The sequence below is a fragment of the Vidua macroura genome, chromosome 5 (genome assembly GCF_024509145.1).
Source record: "Vidua macroura isolate BioBank_ID:100142 chromosome 5, ASM2450914v1, whole genome shotgun sequence".
NCBI lineage: Eukaryota > Metazoa > Chordata > Aves > Passeriformes > Viduidae > Vidua > Vidua macroura.
Genome location: NC_071575.1, coordinates 59,346,232 through 59,367,103, shown reverse-complemented (window position 1 = coordinate 59,367,103; position 20,872 = coordinate 59,346,232). Strand labels below are relative to the sequence as shown.

General features: G+C 47.0%; 1 protein-coding gene across 1 annotated transcript in view; it reads right to left on the bottom strand.

Moving 5' to 3' along the window:
* The window catches only part of LAMB1 (laminin subunit beta 1), a 42,979-nt gene extending 22,748 nt beyond the window's left edge, over window positions 1–20,231 (bottom strand). The window contains exons 1-19 of the mRNA XM_053977958.1: window positions 20,147–20,231; window positions 19,817–19,986; window positions 17,397–17,532; window positions 15,414–15,487; window positions 13,386–13,574; window positions 13,215–13,278; window positions 11,514–11,716; window positions 10,123–10,243; window positions 9,772–9,960; window positions 9,323–9,502; window positions 8,801–8,913; window positions 7,898–7,977; window positions 5,248–5,383; window positions 3,035–3,193; window positions 2,176–2,303; window positions 1,599–1,722; window positions 863–1,067; window positions 560–703; window positions 232–463 (exon numbers count right to left, since the gene is read on the bottom strand). Of these exons, the coding sequence (XP_053833933.1) occupies window positions 232–463; window positions 560–703; window positions 863–1,067; window positions 1,599–1,722; window positions 2,176–2,303; window positions 3,035–3,193; window positions 5,248–5,383; window positions 7,898–7,977; window positions 8,801–8,913; window positions 9,323–9,502; window positions 9,772–9,960; window positions 10,123–10,243; window positions 11,514–11,716; window positions 13,215–13,278; window positions 13,386–13,574; window positions 15,414–15,487; window positions 17,397–17,532; window positions 19,817–19,986; window positions 20,147–20,183 (2,684 nt within the window). The 5' untranslated portion in view covers window positions 20,184–20,231. The remainder of the gene's footprint in view (window positions 1–231; window positions 464–559; window positions 704–862; window positions 1,068–1,598; window positions 1,723–2,175; window positions 2,304–3,034; window positions 3,194–5,247; window positions 5,384–7,897; window positions 7,978–8,800; window positions 8,914–9,322; window positions 9,503–9,771; window positions 9,961–10,122; window positions 10,244–11,513; window positions 11,717–13,214; window positions 13,279–13,385; window positions 13,575–15,413; window positions 15,488–17,396; window positions 17,533–19,816; window positions 19,987–20,146) is intronic.
* Between the last annotated feature and the right edge of the window lie 641 nt (window positions 20,232–20,872).

The following is a 20,872-nucleotide window of genomic DNA, read 5'->3' as shown; positions in this document are numbered from 1 at the left end:
TTGGTCGCTTATATAGGCACTGCTATGATGTGCAAGGCTGTGGGCAGGAAAGTGGGGATCCCCACTCCCATCAATCTCCAGGATCACAAGTGCTTCTCTCACTCCCTGGGCCCAGGGACTTTTGCTGTTGCTTAACATCTGCCTGAGCACCAGCACCAGAGAGGAACAGCTGCTGCACCCACCCTGCTGTGGGGAAGGAGAGGGGCCAGGGAAAGGGTACACGTGCCATACCTCTCACAGTTGTGTCCGGCTGTGTGGTCCCGGCAGCTCAGGCACTCCCCAGTGTAGGGATTGCAGTCGTCGGCGTGGCCATTGCAGTGGCAGGGCTGGCAGCTGGGGAAGCCCCAGAAGCTGGGCAGGCAGCGGTCGCACTGCCGCCCGTATACCCCAGGGAAGCAGTGGCACTGACCCGTCTCCACGTCGCAGAAGGCGTTGTAAGAGCCTCGGACATGGCACTCGCACGCTGCAGGGAGAGCAGAAGAAGGGCTGAGTTTCCAAGACAAGCCATAAGTTCAGGGCCCCAGCCACAGCACAGCCCAGAGCCAAAAGTTTAACATACGTCGGCATCCACTTGGCCCAAAGCCAAAGGTGCCAGGGGCACATCTGTCGCACTGTCTTCCAACAACGTTGGGACGACACTGGCACTGTCCTCCATTGGGGTCACACACCGAACTCAGGGAGCCTTGAGGGTCACACTGGCATGCTGAGCAGAGAAAAACATTGGAGAAAGTGAGCACTGTGGCACAGGACATGAATTCCCTGCCTCATCCCACATACACGCCTTCCCCATGCAAACTGCTCTGCCTGCAAGCGCCATCCGGCTCCCAGGCAGAGTTTGCCCTACAAGTAGATGGTTACGTACATAATGCAGTCTCATGCAGTAGTGCAGAAATGCTGAATATTATGTTCTTGCAGACATCTGTCATGGGAGTTTTCACAACACTCCTGCTGTTTTCCAAACACCGGTATCTTTGGAAAGTTTCCCAAGCACTGTTCGTGACCACGTCTTCGCCCGAGCCTCCCACTGTGAATATGTCCAGTGATTTGCAGTATGGCATGAGAACAAGCTACAAAAGAATTTTACAATGACAAAGTGTTGCTACTTATAAATAGCCTCCCTATAAAAGCCTCCACCAAAATTGTGAAAATTTAGTATTATCCCAGTTTCTAACCTTTTTTTGGCAAAAAAGCAAACAGACAGAATTTGGAATGACAGTATTTCTCTAGTTTTGGTGGAATACTTTTGGTATTTGACAAATTCTTGCCAAACCTATCCATTCTAAAGAAGAAGATTAACACTGACATTGATTTTCATGACCTACATGACACACATTAGCTCCCCAAAGAAACTATAGGTCTGTGAACTAGCTGTAGTACTGCAAAATACCTCAAAAAAGCCTTTTAGCAGGAAAAAACCTCACATACTTTGAGGAACTTCTGAAGAAACCTATTGCTGCATTACATGGTTCAGCAGAAATCTGACTTCAGCTGTAAGGAACAACGCTGCAAAATACTACTTTGAATTTACACAGACACATGCCAGGGGAGATGCAAACTTCCAGGCTTTTAAGAGCATCCCTGAAATAAATTCTGCTCACAGAGTCAATGAGTGTGTACGGGTTCTCAGTCTCTGTATCCACCGAGGAGTACTGGGGCAGCTCCAGGCGGATGGTGTAATTCAGCCCCTTCTCGAAGCACACGGGCCGCGGGAGAACAACGTATCTGAACAAGGAACAGGAAACAGTCCTTACTTCAAACGTACCGCACCATAAAGCATTTCAGGTGCCCCTAGAGAGCAATCAAGATAACAGAAAGCAGCCAAGACCCGACAGAACAAAAGCTGCGATGTGAGAGAGGCAGTTTGGAGGCTTGTGAAAGTCAGAACTGGAAAAGGTTATCAGCAAGGTAAAGAGTCAAACCAGTGTTCACTCATAGGCTGTGCAAACACCTCCCCTTCCCTTTACTCAGTGAACAAACCATATCAGAATATGAGAATAAACTTAAAAGCTTTGAGTCTACAGGCACACTACTAAATGTGGTTTTAATAACCCACTGGAAATTAATTTTCACCTATGTTCATAGAGGTTACAGCAAACTGAAAACATTACATTATTGCACTTCAATTTTTAAATGTTTTATTTTTTTCTCTCCTTTTGCCCATCCAGTTATACCAACCTGGATCCAGGTGACAGTGAGACCACTTGATTATCATCATCAGGAACTGTGTTGCCACACCGGCTACCTGTAGGAATCTTGCCTGGCCGTGAGACACTGATCACAGCTTTTTCCCACTGATCAGGCAACTAGGGAAAAAAAAGGCTCATCAGTATCAAGTAATAATCATGAACTCCTGGAAGCATCCAAAGCTCAGGCTAGGAAAAGCATGAGCACAGACAGGATGGTCACGGTGCTTCAGGGAGGATGGGGATACAGCTGCAGCATCAATGGGGCATCTACCAGCTGCAGGTGTGGGCTGAGAACAAGGAGCAGGTGGCCAGCAGCCCCATCTGCATCATGGCATCACCAGGGGGTTTGGTGACCTCCTCTCCCCTCACCTCTGGGTCCTGTATCTGAGTATTCACTGCAGTTAGTTACTGCCAACTGGCAAGGAGATGGAGGGATTTTTCTCTTTCCCTTCACTCTGCAAATTATCAAAGCCAACTGCTTGCAAAATTCTTGGCTACAGGCATTCAATGTCCAAGAAGGGCAATTTGCTTCCTAAGGCACACAATGCCCATCTGATCCGGCCAATAACAAATTTATAGTCTAATCTGCCCTCATGGGACTTGTTGCTTTTTAATTTGCTCATTAAACAGGTGCTGAAACAATGCAATAGTGAAACAAACTCTAAAGCAAATAGTACTAGAAATAGTCAACATCATTTTGGATTTTCACACATTTCATACATTTAACTAAGCACCTATCCTTGTCTTTGAGCCCTGATGACTCCCTAAAGTGCCAGGCTCATGTCAGTTGTGCACCAGGACAGCCAGCACCTGCTGGGAGGCAGCAATGACCACACTCACAGACCCACCTGTGGCTCGTAGCGGATCAGAACATCATACTCCATGGAGTAGGGGATGTTGTCAATGTGGAATTCCAGGTACGCCCCCTCAGGGACTCTCACAAATCCTATGCCTGTCCATGATGGTGTGCGGTCTGGCATGGACTGGCGCTCTATTATGTTCACTCCCTACAAAACAGGGAACAGGTATTTCAATACTGATACATTAAATTTGGAAGTCCCATGGGAGTACATGAAGTGCAGGGCTCTGCTGATGGATGACTTCTGGATTGCAGTATCCACTGTTTGCATCCCAGACAACACAAATTCTCTTTTAAATCCATACATGTGCACACCATTGCCCTTTCACTTAACAACATCACAAACGCAAGAGAGATAAAGCAAAACAAGAGTGCACAACTCTTCATTAATTTCTCTGCTATGGTGCAGAATTAAATGTAAAAACTTGCTATGAACAATTCACCAGCTATGACATCTCATTCACCATACAGATTTCCACATTGTAATTGTAGCAGTAGGATTTACTGCAGTGGCACATCACTGTTCCATTAACCACCCAAGCCTGAGTGCTAATTGCTCCCTGACTACACCAAGCTGTTTCAAACCAATACACTGCTCAAAGTAACACTGGAAAAGCATATCATGGCTTTAATGAGCCAGGTGTCACTAAAGAACAGAGATCCTAATCATTGACACATATTTCCTAGCTAAATCAACACATGGTCACCCTTTTCAGTCTGAGGTGTCAGGTTTTTTATGTTTTTTATATAAAGCAAAGAAGAGGAAAAAGGTAACAAAATAGAAACATGGTGCTCAAATTTCCTGTTTCAAATGTATCTGTAGCCACAAATAGTTCTCTCCGTAGAACAACATCCTGTGCATTCCCAAGGAAGCTGCTTCAGTTGAAAGGGATAAAATGCAAGGAAATGTCTACATATATACGTATCACTTCAGGATGTCCCCTCATGTATTCTCACACTCCTTGAATAGAGCCTGGCTGTAAGTTATTAGCCTTTGGCTTTGCACAAAGATCAGAGCTCCCCAGAAAAGATGGCAGGCAGGATGTGAGCAAGGGCATGCAGCTGTACGAGCACAGGGGCTTGGCACTGCCTGTCACTCCCTACAACTCTGTGCCACTGCATTTTGTCTTGTGTTGAGTCCCTGTCTGGGAATTTGGAGAATATAATCAGATTTGTGAGAAAGCTTTTCAATATTGGTGTTTTTAAAAATTGTTTGTTCTCAAGGTTTCAAAAGGCAAACCAGCAGCACATCCCCTTGCTCTGTTTGGTAGGGTGGATTTTTGTGCTGGGCTTCTCCATCCCTGAGCCTTGGAAGGGCCTCAGGTACCACCTCTCCAGTTGGGTGGACACAAATGCACCAAAAACCCTGTGCCAGCTCATGTGCCCTCTGATGTGGTACAACTTCTGCTCTGTGTTGCCTTCTCTTTCTGCAGTTACATGAGAGCAAAAAATCCTCTGCCTTGGCTGAAACTGCAATGTGGCTGCATTTTGCTCAAAATAAATAAATTAGGGCACCAAGTGCCCTGACTGTAGGCAGACAAGGATCTGCTGCTTTAGAGAAATTATTATTTCCATCTCCCTGTCTCCTTGCTGGAGGCAAAAGTGATTGATATAATCACCTAGCTGCTGTTAATGAGTTGAAAGCAAAGCTGTGTGATGAGCAACAGAAAAAGCTAGAGACCCTGTTGTACCATGCTAGCAGGCAAAACAAGCTAGAGGCAACCTCACTTACAAAAACAGTTTTTTGCACAACCAATATTTTTTTAGTCATTAATAAAATATATTACTGATGAACAGAAACTAAAAAAACTGTGGCAATGTGCTTAAACATGTGCTTTGTTCACTCCCAGTGAAGTGCCACCAAAGAGAAGAGCCAGTGTCTGTGTTCCACCTCTCTTGAGATAAGAGGAGAAGTGGATGTGGTGGGGTACAGAGAGGGATGGTAACAGAAAACTAACTGTATAGTCATGATCAAAAAAACAAGTTTAAAAAGAAAAATTACAATTCCTCCCCCCTCAATTACTCCATTATTTATTGATACTAAGATTGAAAAGCTACAGGTTAATGGTTTTCTGATACATTTCAGTTTTGTGTTTTCCACATTTTAATTGCAAAACATGTGCAGTATAAAAGACACTTCCAAGAGCCAACTGGTGAAACGACTTTCCCACAGCTCTCCAGACCACTAAAACTGCTACTCACAGGACCCAAGTTGGCTTCCTCCGCCTCGTAGATGTAATGATCAAGTGAAATGAAGTAATAGCCAGGCTCCACCTGGTTGCACTGACGTCCAAACATGTGGGGCCGGCATTCACATTGGCCAGATTCACTTGAGCAGCTAAAATGGAAGAGCAATGAATTTACAACAGATCTTGGCTATGCTGAGACAGTGATGGAGCGATGACATTTTAAATGACACAGGAGGAGAAAGCACTTCTGAACACAGCAGACAGGAGAGGCTCTTGGGCTCTGCAGCTGGGCCACCGGCACTACTGACATGGCAGCAAAGTCACAGGTACAGACCTGGCTCAACACAACTATCACTCTCCAAAACAACATCCAAGCTCAGGCTGGAAGCAAGCATGGACCAGGAACATTTCCAGTAGGCAGTCTGCAAGTAGTTTCCTCTGTTTGGATGGCAAGAGGGTTTCATGGTATGGATACAGCGATTCCCTGGGACACAGGAGCTCTGGGAGCTTTACTTGCTACCAGACCTAGCCAACAGGCACATCTGCCCTGAAGCTGAGGCCAGCATTTGGCTCCAAGCTTGCAAGCCACACAGGCAGCATATCTGTTTGTATGGTCTCAGGCAGAGCAAGAATATGCATGACCCTACATGCCCCAGGATGCTGAGCTGCTCTCACTTGCTGCAAAGCATCCAGACAGGTCACCATCAGCAGCTACATGGGAGGGAAAACCATCCTTGGGAGCTTTAGAGTAGGACAGACACAACCAGTGACATAGGGCAGTCAGGGCCATCACCAGAAGGCCTGTCCAGAGTGACACACAGATTTCCCCTTCTTTCATAATGAGCCATTGTCTTTACTCAGTACAGCTCTATCCCCCAACTGCCTTTGGCTGTTTTATTGTCCCGAGAGTGTCTGCCCTGCATCATAAAGAACCCTTGAGTACATTGCAATTTTGCACACACCAAATCACACTTCTTGAAAGGAAGATTTTTTTGGTCCACCAAAATGCACTTCTTTCTTTAAATTTGAGTGGGACTTAGAAACATTTTCTAAAGGTAAATGCCTCTGGTTTCCATGAACATTCTCCAGACTCCTCAAGCCTCCAGACAAAGAGTAATTTTTAACTTAAACTGTTTTTGAAGTTGCAGAGATTCACTTAAATGTTCACTTTGAGATGCCAGAAGGGCCTTAGCTGTCCCAGAAGAGGAGCAGGAAAGCTTCCCCTTCGGAGAGCCAATAACTCCACCACCTGGGTTACACCACAGGGATGAATTTTGGGTGAGGCACAGCATCCCACATCCTGAGCAGGGGCCAGAAAGCAGCAATTCAGCAGCTGAGGAGAGGAGCCTGGAGGACAGCAAAGCTCCCCCTTCCCGTTGACGTGAGAGAGCAAAGTCAGGAGCCAGAGCTGGGCTTTGCGGTCCTCCTGTGGCTGAAGGAAAGCACAGCTGCTGCCTGCCCGTGCCAGGATGCTGCACGTCCCCTCCCCACATGGTTTTGCAATCACCGGGCTCAGTGCATGGGAAACAGGCTGGGCCATGGCTGGGCTGTTACCCCAAAGCCCTGGAAGCAGCTGCGCTGGGGGAGCTGTTATGAGCTGTGTGGTGTAACCCATCTGTGTGCAGGGAGCAAGCACGGGGGAGTAAATAATCCCTAACATCCACACTGCTGTCTGCCAAGGGCTAATAATTCACTCGGGAGCAGACAGGAGAGACAGCCCGTGGGACATTCCCACGGCAATCCCTGATGCAGATGGGGTGTCCGTAGGCTGTGTCCTATGGGAGTCACACTAAGACGAGTCCCACACTCCCCCAGTGTGGTCCCATGGGCTTCAGTGGGGAACAGCTCTCTGACCCCCTTGGGAAACTTCTGTGACTTTAGACAAAAGCTGACATTTCAAAGGGTTTGTGGAAGGAAGGGGAGAGGGAAAAAAAAAAGCAAAAGAACATGCTGCTGTTGACAAGCCAGGGGATGGACACACACCTAGCACACAGAGAACTGCTCTGGTCAGAGGAGCAGGCTGGCTACCCAGCACCCCACTGACAGGGCAACTAAGCCACGACTTTCCATGCCGATACTGATGGATGCATATTCAAAACCTACAATTTTCTCTAAAAAATGTCCGTTTCCCCAGTGGGCACTTCCAGGTCCACATCCTACTCCATGCAGCACCACTGGGGCAACAGAGCAGTACTGTGCAGCTAGTGTGCTTCCCTTAGCACCAGTGGGCAGACAGATTGGCCAAAGGGCGATTTGGGAGCAAAGCAAGACCAGCCTGTCCATGTCAGTGTCCATGTCCATGTCATGCCTGATTCCTGCTTTCATCCTGTAAGAGCAAAGCTTTGACATGGACCATACCCTGGGTTACAGTCAAGGCAGAGCTTAATCCACATCTGGTTCTACCCTGGCTGACAAAGGCAGAGCTACACTAAAAACAGTTTTACATGTTCACTTGTACCAGTGGCACAAACAGAGGTTGCTCAGCACAGAAAAGACATGGATGTCCCTGTCACCCTTGCTGCAACCAAGATCTACCACCTTCTGAAGCAGAAAGATGGATATCAAACATCTTCCCACAGAGCACAGTGAGCCCTGCATGCTGGGGTTACAAAAACATGAAGCTGTGTGAACGATTACAGGAGAGCAACTGGGCTGAGACTCACTTGTTGCTCAACGCTCCTCCCTGGTCGCAGTCGCACGGCCGACATCCATCCATGTCATTGCTCAGGCCCCAGTGCTCGGCCTGCAGGAGAAATCACCAGCACTGTAACCTGCTGCAGACTTACTTCCATCTAACCCAAAGGCATATTTTTAAGCACAAGCTGTCCCAGACTGCCCCACAACCCATGGATCCTGCTCCCCTAGTTGTGGGTCTACCCCCACAAGCACCAACAGCACTTCCCTACCTGCTCTCCTCCCACCTTGTTGACCATTTCAAGGACGAGAGAGCCACACATGGGGCAGTGGGTGTAGGGCACTGCACTTGCAGGGCTGCTACTCTGTAAGTTGCTTGCTGGATAGACAGACAGACAGACTTGTTTGGTTTTTCCATGCAGTTCACTGCTAGATAAGAGCTTCTCAGTGTTTGCACAAACACATCCAGTTGTCTGACAGTGTGTTTCTATAACACTCCAGCAAGCACAAACACTACATGGAAATGTATGTGTGTGAAATAATCCCTGCCTAAAATAATGGGCTGTTTAGAAAGCAATTTTTTTGGTAACACTGTTTCCCTGACCATTTTGTCTTTCACCCCAGCAAGGACTTCAGCAGAACTGCCTCAGATCCCTTATTTTCAGAGCAACCACAGGTACCCCAATGTCTCACTCGTTATGGTCCCAGGAATTAGACTGGATGCTCCTGTCTGCCTTGACATGCATCCCAGGTCCCCAAAACACAGCACACTTCATGGCTCCTGACGTATCAAGGTGCCCTTTACAGCCTGAATGTCAGGCATGGGCTAGTAGACCGTCAGAGACAATGGGCAGCACCTTGCTCCATGCTTCCCACACTCCAACCTCCCTCACACCAGTGTATCCTAGTTTATTTTATGGTGAACTACTTGCCAGACATTGATTGCACTGCTTTCCTGTCACCAGACGCTTACAATAGCAGTTTCCTGTCTCCGAATCACAAGGATTCCCCCCGGGGTGGGTACCCAGAGGATTACACGCACAAGCTAGATTGGGAAATACAAACAGGCAGGTCAAAAGAAGGACTGGAGTCATATTTTAGATAGTGTTCAACTTAAATATATACATTAAATTTTCCCCTGAATTCCCCATTACAGAAATTAATTTCATTCTTTGCCCACCACCCATTCCAGTAAAATTTCTCTGGCCTAGAGACTAATAATTGAAAAGAAGTAAGAAGGATTATGCTATTTCCACTGAATACACTAGAAGGATCAAATGGCAAACTGCATTTTAAGGGCTGGTGGACTCCAAGCTACATCAAATCCACAGTAATGTTTTTCCTTTAACCAAGACATGAAAAAAAGGAAAAAACATCCATCCCACAAACCAACTTCTCCTGGCACTAACAGTTCCTCAAAGATCACACATAAAGGAACATATGTTTTTACTCACACTGACAGCCCGCTGGGTCATCGGCACTCAGGCCATAGAAACCTTCTTTGCAGAGGTCACAACGCTCCCCCTCGACAAATAATTTACAACGGCACTGTCCGGCAATGAGGCCGGTGGAGAAATCAGTGTAGCGGTCGCAGATCCCACCATTCTGGGAGCCAGCTGGGTCACAGTTGCAAGCTAAGAAGGAAGCATCACACGTGTTTTATTAACTGCTACAAAATTAAAGGCCAAGTCTCACACTGAATTACTGAAACTCAGCTGCTGTGTAGAAAGACTGTCACTCCTGCATGACATGGTGTGGGTTGGACACACAAGGACCAGGTAAATTCCCAGATTCTCAAAGAGAAAACAAAACCCAGCCAGGCTCACTCAAGACCTCCAAGACAGCCACCTTTCCTCAGGGATCCCAAGGCCTTTCCCACCCTGTGGAGTGGGGCTGCACTTACGCTCACAGACGTCGGGGTCCCGCAGGTCTCTCTCCGGGTGCTGGAAGTAGAAGGGCTTGCACTGCTCGCAGTTGCGTCCCACAGTGTTGTGCTGGCAGTCGTCGCACACTCCCCCACTGGTGTTCCCCGTCGTCATGTACACAGCCATGTCGAAGTGGCACTGGCTGGAGTGGCCATTGCAGTTGCACTCTGTGACAAAGACAGAAAGCAGAGTAAGAGTCCTGGGGGAAGTGCAGCTCTGCAGAAAAGACACACTGGTGTCAACCAAAGAACATGAAGGCTTTACACACAAGCCCAAGTAACGGCATGTAACGGTCATGGCACCCAGTTCTGCATTTTAGTCCAACTCACTTTTGCATGCGTTACTATTGCGACCTTCAGCGGGGCGCCAGGGTAAGTCATGGTAGAAATCCAAACACTGCTCACAGTTTAATCCTTTGGTATTATGTCTGCACATGCAGTGACCATGAACCTATAATTCAAAAAAAAAAAAGGAGGAAAAAAAGAGTTGGTTATAAACGAAAAAGGAAAAAAACCCAAACCATTCTACCATGAATGTAAAATAAATCTAGCACATAATGGACATATACTTTTGGAGACTTTAATCCATGTAACTGCATTTAGAAAAGGCATAAAGGGCCATAGGAATGTCCTTCACCTGCCCAGGTGTCCTCATACAAATTTGTCCTTCTTTCTTTACTGGAATTAGTGCCTGAATAAATGCTTTCAGAAATAAACAAGGAGAGCACAGTTCTGCCCCAATAATCACAGAAACCTCTTGGAACTAAAAGTTAGCTGTTTATTAGCTGTTAATTAGCTATTAACATGCATCTATTTATATCAGCAGGTCACTAGCCCAGTGCCTTCTTTCCAACCCTGCCTTGGTTCCCAGAGCAAAGATAACAGCCAGTTTAGATGGCATTTATCCATCAGCCCCAGGCTTTGCCTTTGCCTTGTGTACAGAACAAACATCAAGCAGACCAAGAGTTGTTGTGTGACAGCTGCTGCTACAGACCACTGGCACTACCAGCACTGTAGCCACGATGCTAAAGGCAAAGCTTGGGTGGAGACACTGACAAAACACAGGCAATGGAGCATACCCAGCTCGACAGCATCCTGCAGCCCTGGACACCCCACACAACCGTCGCACATGCTTCCACATCGCCAACCGGTTAATAACTCACCCATTAACAGGGTGCTAGTATGGCTTGTCATGCAAAAACCATGGGAAAAAGCAGACCCCAGAAGGGATGTGGCACTTGAGCAGCAGCACACCATGGAGGCAATCACGGTTTTCCTTCAGGGCTTGTGTTTATTAGGACTACAACCTCGACTTCTCAGCTGGTAACGACTAATAAACACAGGTTATGTTTGATTCACAGGTGTTTCAGCCTTTGATGCCTCTATTCCACTTCAATTTTAAGGCAAGTAAGTCAACTTACACATTGGTCTCTGACCTAACAAGGCTACACTCCCTTTCTTCATTCCTACCTTTCAATTTCATCAGCTCTTTAACATAATCAGAAAAGGAATTTTAAAACAATTATCACCTAATCTGAGATATGTGTTTGATTAATACTAGTAATGACAAATGTGTTTGCCAAGAAGGTATAACAGTTTTGTTGTTTGAAAATCAAGCGTGCAGAGGTAAGGGACAGAGTGTCATCTATACATTTGTGCTCAAATCACTTAAAAGAAGCACAGACAAGAAGAGTTTTATGCAGAAAAGTGTGAATATTTACCATTCCTTCCACTTCCTCATCCAAGCCCTCCACCGGCGCACACTCACTGGCGTGTCCGTAGCAGAAACAGTTCCCACGAACCACCATGTCGTAGATGGCATAGTAGTACTTCTCTCGGATCTCCATCCTGGAGTCCAAGAGGTTATCTCCCAGCGTGTGCAGCTTGACGAATTTGACTCTCAGATTTGTGATCTTTAATAGGTCTGCAGGGGACACACATAAAATACCTAACCAGCAAGCCTATTTTGGAATTATTTACTAGATAATTTTTTGAATGGGAGGAAGCCAGGAGTGACTTCCTAAGCATGCTTCCTATGGGCAGATTAGATCAGATTTAATTTCAGCACCTACACATCACTCCCCAAATTAAAAAAAAAAAAAAAAAAAAGAAATTACATTATTTTACTACAAATTGATAACTGTGTAAGTAAGTTTAAGCATAATTTTAAATAAGGGTCTATTTTATTATAGACATGCACAGGCACATACACAAACGTTAAAGGCAAGGAGAAAAGCACTATCTAAAAGACACTGGTTCTTTGGGGTTTTAAAATATAAGATGGGTAAGAACTTGATATCAAGAAACTGCTGCCAAGTGGACCAGGAGCCATTAGAGTTATGAGACTTTTGGAAAAAGTCTTAGCTGGAAACAAAGACAAATAATTCTTCTTTTGTACACGCCCAACTTTCCTAGCAAATGTAATTAGTCACATTTTGTGGTATGAAGTAACACCCCATCACTGACCAAATATAAAGAATTTCTTGAGGGATAATTCATGGGAATACAATATTGCAGTAATTAATACCAGCCACATGTCTACTTTGATATTGTGAGTCCTATGGAATTTATCTTAGAGTCTTGAACTAGGGTTGACAAAGCACTTCAAGCCCATGAAAGCAGTTTCTCCTTTAAAATGTTGAGTAAAGAAAAAAAAAAAAAAACAACCCAGCATTAAACTCATAGCAACGAGCTGACACTCCTCTACTTTACATATTTCCTTTTGCTCCAGGTAACTTTACACTGAGGGACATGAACCCGACCTGAGAATGCATATTAAATCAGAGGTCAGGTTAAGGCCAAGCACTGCAGTTCCCTCAGGCCAAATGCCCCACAAGGTTTTTCTTTAAGCCAGAGAACATAACTCTCTGAGCAAGAGATCCCTCTACCTCTGCACTCATGGACTGCCATGACCATGCACAAACACTACAGCAAGTTGTGGTTTACGACCACATCTGAGTGGTCCAGCCACTCAGTGCTACCATGGCCAATTGTTCCAAAGCCATGACTGTGTTCTGAAAAATAAAACACGACCCCATTGATTTTAGCTGGAAATGCACAATGAAGTAAGTACCTTTGTAGCTCTCTTCATTTGCTTTCTGAATACTGTACAATTACAGGGTCACATTCCAAGGTTTCTCTTGGCAACTGCATGTATTTTGGAGAAAGGGAGTTTTTAATGAAAATATATTCCTGATCAATTAAGAAAAGGACCAAATTCAAAGAAGTGTGCAATGGCAATCCCTTGAGTTCACAACACTGATCTTTATTTCCCATCACATCATGATACACAAAGGTATTCATATGACTTCAAAACTGCTATCAGGGCTAATGCATGACTTTGTTAGTGGATTACTGGTTTTTGTAAGCAAGTAAGTGCTGAAATGTTCTCAAATCAGCCTGAAAGGTAACTGCATACATACTCTGAATCCTTGGACTGTATGGATCTTCAATTCGAAAAGCAGGATCTAGAACACGATATATTACCTGGAGGAAAAATCAAACAACAAAAGATTCAGCTTCAAAAATAAGAGAATCTGAATTTGTAAGGAAAAAGTCTACACAATAAACATATTAGAAAAATTGTCTCTGACCTCTCCCTCTGTTGAAGGTTCAATGTCAGAGTATCGGGAATCACAGATTATATCATCCACTTTCTTCATGGGTCCAGTTGAAATCCCAGGAAATGAGCTCTCACAGTCATAAGCAAAATACCTGTAAACGTGCCAAGTCTGTCCAAAGTCAGATGATCTTTCAATCAACATTGCAGCAGGACGGAATGTCTAACAGTAAGAAGAACAAGAGATTTCATTTGGTTAATTATTATTTGCATTTACATTAAATCTTACTAGTGTGAGCAATCCACATGTCTAGATTTTAATCTCTCTCCCTGCACCGACTATTTCCAATATGTGGAAATATTGGAAATACTTTTCTGATGATATTCCACTTTCTTCTCAGAGGCAGAGTGTTGAAATAATACTCATCAAACCATAGACTACCCATCTTCAAAAGATGGCACCCAGTGGCCAAGTGCTTAAACACACTTAAACAAGAAAACTTATAAGTTTTTTTTATTCCAAACCCTTTCTGAAAAGTGGGGGTTAAAGTAGGGCTTTGCAAAGACAAAAAAATTTTTTTCCCACAGCTTGTGGAAAGCAGCAGAGCCTTCTTCCTTGCTATACCTCTTTGCCTGATCTTTTACAAAGGACCTAATGGGCCCCCTCTCCTACTGTAAGGAGCAGGAGGCCACTGCAGTGCTTCCCATCCAGCTCTGACGCCCAGAAGTTACTGCTGAGCAGGTACCTCTGATGCTCAGAGAAGCCCCAGCATTTCCTCTCTTTGTCTGACCACCTGACCTTTTGCAGCATCTCTGACGTTCAGTGCCAGCTGTCCTCTGTGCTGCCTTAAGAAAACCTTCTTTATGGAGATTGAGAGGCTCAGCTTCATCCACTCATGCCGCATTTGACTGCCCCAGTCCCCAGTGACCCTCCTCCAGCTGGCCTTGCCCAGACTCTGGCAGGCTGCATTTACTTCACACAAACCAGTGTCCTTCTTACCTACATGTACTCAACTCTAGAACAACGAACTAATAAAGTTTTGAAAAGATTTTTAATCCCTCTGACCTAAATAAAATCATGTTTTCATTTTTGTGCTGCCTTTCAAAAACCAGATATTTATTTAACCCTAGCTTGTACCTATCAAGAAATGCCAACAATCTCTTCCTTAGTTTTAGGTATTCAGAGGAGGTCCTCCTCCCAGAGCCAAGCACAAGCATTCCAGTCACAGCTGGAAAGAAATTTTCTCTCTGCTTCCTGGCTGAAAATATCACCCAACTTAGAAACTAGTATCTCACCCAACAAAAAAATTTAGCAACCCAGAAGTAAGGCAGCTCAACTGTCTACCACACAAAGGCCACAAAGCATCTTTAAAACTATCTTTTCCCTGCAGTCTTCCTCCTGACAGCAGACCAAGCCCCAGCACTGGCGTACAATGGCTGCAGTGTCAGGGGTCTTTTGGGGGTCCCTTGCTGCTGGCTTTAGCAGAAATGACCATCTTCCACTTCAGCCACCACCTTAAGGCACAGGGAGGAACCCTAGTTGATGCCACAGGAAAGAGGAACCAGCTGTCCTAGAAAGCTGAGGCGTAAAAATAAAGAGATTAATTTGTCCACATGGGAAGAGCATTTAGAATGTACAGGACATAAGCTACCATTCCAAGACATCTGTTTGTGAAAAAACAAAGACACTTTGTGTACAGATGTTCCTTCTTCCTGAAGACCTTTCCATTTGCCAAAGGAAAACTGATACCATGGCCAACTTTTTTCAGGAAAAAACCGCCTTGCTACTATATGACTTAGCTAACAATCTTCTAGACTACAACCACCAGAGACACACCAACACAAAACCCAGCTTCAGCATGACTCCTTCTGCAGCCTCACTGGAGTTCAAAGACAAATCAGAACTCAGCCTTTCTGCATGACTTCAGCACTGGTTAATGGCTGGCAGCTCTGAAAAATTCAGGCCAAACAGCTCAGACAAAGCCCAAATATCAAATAGATGTGAAAGACTATGAGACCTCTCATTTCCTCATGTTTTAGGGTTCGGGGGTGGCTTCCTTACCTTGAATGTCATAATGAGATGAGTGAAATGAAACTCAGCCTCCAGGTCCAGCTGGATAGTTACGTTTTCCAAACCTGTAGGGGCAGAGAAAAGAAGGTGTTCAGCAAACAAGGACACCTGCCAGTCTCTACATCTAAATTTTGCCAAAGCTCTTCACTCTGTTGGCATGAGATTATTTTCTTTACCACACTGCTCTGTTGTGGAAAAGGAATATGATGGTTTAGTGCATGCCTGAGGTAGAGGGGGAGACACCAAGAATCTGCTGAAGAGTATCGCGCACGGGATTCCTGATCAGCGCCAAACGCGCTACACCCAGAGCGTGAGCCTGCAGTGCTGTTTGAGACAGAGCCGTGGATGGGACCACCACAAGCTGGGTCCTGGCACCAAAGCCCCCAGTCCAGCTGGGGTTGCTGAGCCCAGATCTGTGTGGTGGCTGCAGGCTGTTCTCCCCACACCCCAGCCTCTCTGGCAGCAGCAGCACAAGCTTCTGCAGCCTTAATACCCCCGGTCTCACTGATGTCTGGGGAGGGCCATTCCCCACCACTTTTCACTCACTCTGGACTCTCCTGTCCACAAGAACAGTTCCTCTATAACCTGGTTTTGAAACACTCCTAAAGCAACTATCACAGCCTTGCTTTGCAGTCCCAAGGGTTAAGAAAATGGTAAGAGGAAAAAGGTTTTCCAAACTGCTGTAACCAAACCTGTGGTCAAGGACTCTACACAGAAAGGAAGAAAAACAGCTAGAAATATTATTTTGCCTTCTGAAAAGAGCTCTCAAAACAGCTGGATACTAATTATACCATAGTTAGAAATAAAAAATAAAATCAAGATTTACAGAGAGGAGAAGGGGTAAGAAATGAAAATAATAAAACAATAAGGCACTTAAATTTTTGACCAGCTGTAACCTTCTGTGAAGCATGCAGCAATAGTCCCTTATGCTGTATGCCTGAAAACATGAATTGGACAGAAAGAATCATTTGTTTTTTATTGTTGAAGGACATTTTCATGACCTTATGAGCTAAGAAACTTTTCTGTGTGAATGCTGCCAAGCCTGTTGCAAAAAACATGAATTATCTGGAATGCTGGAAGAGAACTGCTGGCAGCAAGCAGTTGATCTAAATGGTTAAAAAGGATTTAGTGAAAATCTTTCTTTAACAGGCAGCAAAACTGTTACAAATATTACCTCTTTTTTTTTTTTATATATATATACAATAAGGCAGCTACTGCCAATACATTTGCAGAAATCCCACCCTGTCCAGCTGGCTTTAAGTCTTCAGGACTGCTGTTTGAGAAACCCTCACTGCCTTTGTGTATGAAGGCATGCCAAAAGCATAACCAGAAAAGTAAAACAGGCAGAGGAAGGATTAAAAGAAAAAAACAAAAACCCTACCAAACTAATACGCAATTTTTGTTTTTAACGAGCTGGCTTGTTTCTGCAACAAACATTTTATTGTTTGGCAAATGGTACAGAAATTCAGGGAGCTCAGGAGGGAGAAGGCAACTTGTAGGGTAAGAGATATCCCTGGCTTTACTGTCCTGGGGTAGGAAAAGGAAATTGGAGGTCTGCAGGCAGGGCAAGAGCCAGCTCTGCGCCCAAACCCCTCCTTCCACAGCCTCCAGCCCGCAGCGTGGGGAAGCCCTGGGATATTTACTCCTGGAAGGCTGCTCTGCTCTTGCTGCCCAAATATGAAGGAGATCTGAGGCCAGTGTGGGAAACTCCTCTCTTTAGGAAAGGATTTTTGCAGAGTGCTTGGACTGCAGTTTCCAGCACTCCCCGAGGACTCGAGGGGTTTTGTTACAGATTAAGGACCGCTCCAGGGCACATAAAAGCAGCCAGTTTTACTCAGGGCTCCTCACACAGCATGATCCTTCACAGGGCAGTAATCACCAGGCCAGAGATAAGAGCAAACCCACAGGTACCCTTAAACAAAAGGAGGGAAAACAGCTCTCAGCCCCGGAAATTGCTCTGGACAAACCGCATACCATTTTCTGACTGCCACCAGAGCTTCAGGCGATTTGGAGCGAACGTGGTGACGACATTTTCAATGCGATGACTGTCAGGATTGAGAGTATCGTGGAAGGGATCCTCCGAATCACATATGAAACATTTTTTGTCCTCCTGAAACAACACGATAATCAGCGTTACTGATTTTATCCATGGGGCAATAGTTGCTTCCTGCAGATAAGAGTATTTTCCATCCATATCACATTCCACTCATTTTGCCTGCAGGAGTCTTCAAAGATTTTTTTTTGTTGAAATGCTAAGTGTTTTTACCTCTATGAATTAATGCAAATTACCAAATGGAAAATATGCCAGGAATTCCATAAACTCCATTTTTAGGGGAAGCATGTTTTCAATGAAAATTGCACTTTCAGGAAATCTCTTTCCAGTGCACGTATTCTCCAGCAAAATTCAAAACCAATGGCAGCATCTACAGAAAAATGCTGAATTGCTTCTGTAAAAATGCACGCATGCAACTTGTGTGAAATAATTCTTTTGGAATAAGGCTTTTGGAAGCTGGCTTGGAAATGCAAGTTGCCTGCATTAGTGATACCTCGCATGAGGCTCAGTGTACATCAAGGGGCCCTCTGTGATTTAGCCCTTTTCTCTGAATTCAGCGTGTCAAACTCCTACCCAAACCTTGCGTCTTCAGCTGGTACTGCAACCCCAAACTGTGTACCTAAGGTCCATTTGCACACATTACAAGGTCTGGCCAAGCAATACCAGCTCAGAACAAGTCTGGGATGTGCTGCTTGGGAAAGCCAGAAGCTTCTTCACCAGGGGACAAAACCCCATCATGGCTATTACTACAAACAGTGCTATTTTTGCACTGTCCTTCTGCCTAAAATCACCACTTTCTGACTGCAAGGTAGGGTGCAAACTGAACCAAAAGGGAGGGTTCCTGCCCAGACCAACAGAAGGGAGCAGATGAGGGAGTGGAGCTCATTGGATGGCAGTGAAGGAGCCCCAGCACACCCACAACCCATCCCTGCCGAAAGCTACACAGGCATCATTCCTCCAGCACGTTTATGGAGACAAATGCTACTCTTTATCAGCCAAGAATGTGACAGCTGTCAGGTCTGCACCACAGAGGCTTTCCATTTCACCAGTTCTGGCTTCAGTGGCTCCTCCCAAGCTCAGGGCTTCACCTCCCATGAGCCCTTGAACACTCCTGCAGCAGAAAGAATGGCAAGGACAGGGGTCCCAGGGAAGACGTTCCCTACTGCCTGCTCCAGGCTTCTCTCCCCCCGCACTTCATGCTGCAGCTTGCTCCTTCTCTGACCAAAACTGAATCCTACAAGACCTAATTCTGCCAAGCACTCAGTGCAGCCAGGCCCATGGTACTAAGAGGTTACTGGCAACTTCCACGATTTCTTTAATACCACACACTATGGTTCACAATATCCAGGGACATCGCAAATGCTGAACCAGGGCCGGGAGATCAGGAATCTGGGCACATGAGAACTTCTGAAGTGATGCTTTTTACAACAGTACTTCAACATTTTTTGAGACAAGAAAATGTAACAAAGCACCTTTGTTATTTTGTTCTACCAGAGATGCTTATGTTGTTAAAGTCAATCTCAACATATACTGAAAATGTTCAGTGAAGCTAAATCCCACATCAAATAAAGTATTAACTCTATTAGACAGAACTTATACAGTAAAACTAAAGGTGGGGAAAGGATGAAGGGAGACTTGGTAACTTCAGGGCACAAATGAGTCAAGTGCTACAGCCTCTCCTGTCTGCTTCCTGTGGTTTTCCTTCCAAGTGCCAGAATCCGGCCCTATTGTCTCCACAGTAATTGGTCCGGAGATTATCCCTTTACTTTCAGTTCAACAGAGGTCCACGTATAACTGGTAGTTAATTCTTCTCCACCATCCCTTCTCTCTCAGAGATTTTAAGTTTTGTGAGCTGCTTCTGGCTTTAAAAGCAACAGCTCACCAGATGTGCTGAGACAACCTCATTTGCATCCTTTCACTCCAGGACCATACGCATGTAATTACATTACGGGGATTGTGGAAAAAATATTGCCGAGCCCTATAGCCCATTCTCCTTTAGGAAACTGTCTAGACGGCTCCGAACGAGCCGGAAAATAAAGCATTAATTGAACTTACTGCGGCACATTCTTCTTTATTGGCCTCGATCGGGAAAGGGGGGTCGGAGCCGAAAGCCGCGGGGGATTCCCTGGACCCAAGGTGTGGGGTCCCGCACGGGACACGATGCTGCCCCACCGGGCACCGCTGCCCGCGCCTCCCACCCGCGGGCGGCGGCTTGTCCCGCAGCCCCGGCCCGGGCGCTGCCCGCGGGCGCGCACCCCGCGCAGCCCCGCGCAGGAGGCGATGCCCGCCCGCCGGCCGGCGCGGTGCCCGGGAGCGCTGCCCGCCCGCGCCCGGCGCTCACCTGGAGGTGGCTGACGATGCAGTAGGGCTCGGGCTGGCGGAGGCCGCAGGTGGAGGAGGCGGAGAGGCGGGCGGCGCGGCCGATGAGCAGGTCGCCGGTGGCGGGGTAGCAGCTGCCCTCGGCGCAGCCATAGCTGTACTCGGGCTCCTGTGCCGCCGCGGGCCACAGCGCTGCGCGGCCGCGGAGGGAGAGAGTGGGACAGAGGGTGAGAGAGGGAAGCGGGAGCGCGGCCGGGCTGGGCGCCCCGAGCCGCCCCGGCGGGCGCTGCAGAGGCGCGCCCAGCCCGCCGTACCCCGACGGCGGCCGGAGCGGAGCGGGAGCGGGAGTTACCGAGGCAGCAGCAGAGGTACAGCGGGAAGCGCCCCATGGCAGGCGGCAGGACGGGACGGGACGGGACAGGATGGGACAGGACACGACGGGACGGGACGGGACGGGACGCGGCTGCCCCTCCACGCGCCGCCGAAAGCCGCGGCTCCGGCCGCTCCACGCAGGCGCCGCCGTTCCCCACTGCGGCCCCGCGCCGCCGGGTGCCCCCGGCCCTCCTCCTCCGCCCCTCCGCATCCGCGGGGCTGGGCCGAGCCCCTCCCACCCGGCCCACCGCCCTGGGGCAGTCCGGCTCTTAGCCGGGGCAGGGAGCGCAGCCGTCCAGGAAGGGCAGCTCAGTCGGGGTGGGAGACAAGGGGAGGTCCTGTCCCGCTGTAGCCAGGGAGCCCCGAGCGGGGGACCGGGGACTCCAGCCCCCCGGCCCGCAGACTATGCTCTTTCAAGCGTCGGGAATGGGCTCTGGACAGGGTGTGATAATCCGAACGGGGTGGCAGATAGGTGGGGGGAATCACCAATCGGGTGCACCCCCTCCCTGCCCCTGTCGGTGGAGAAACAATGAAGGAATGGGGTTATTGACTTAATCCTGCCTTCTGCCGGTAGTGTGGATGGAGCCGGGCCCCTGCAAGGAAAGGAAGGATGGGTGGATGGACAGACGGACAGATGGATGGATGGATGGATGGACGGATGGACAGACAGTGGTGCATACTTGTGTGGTAAGGCCCAAAACCCAGC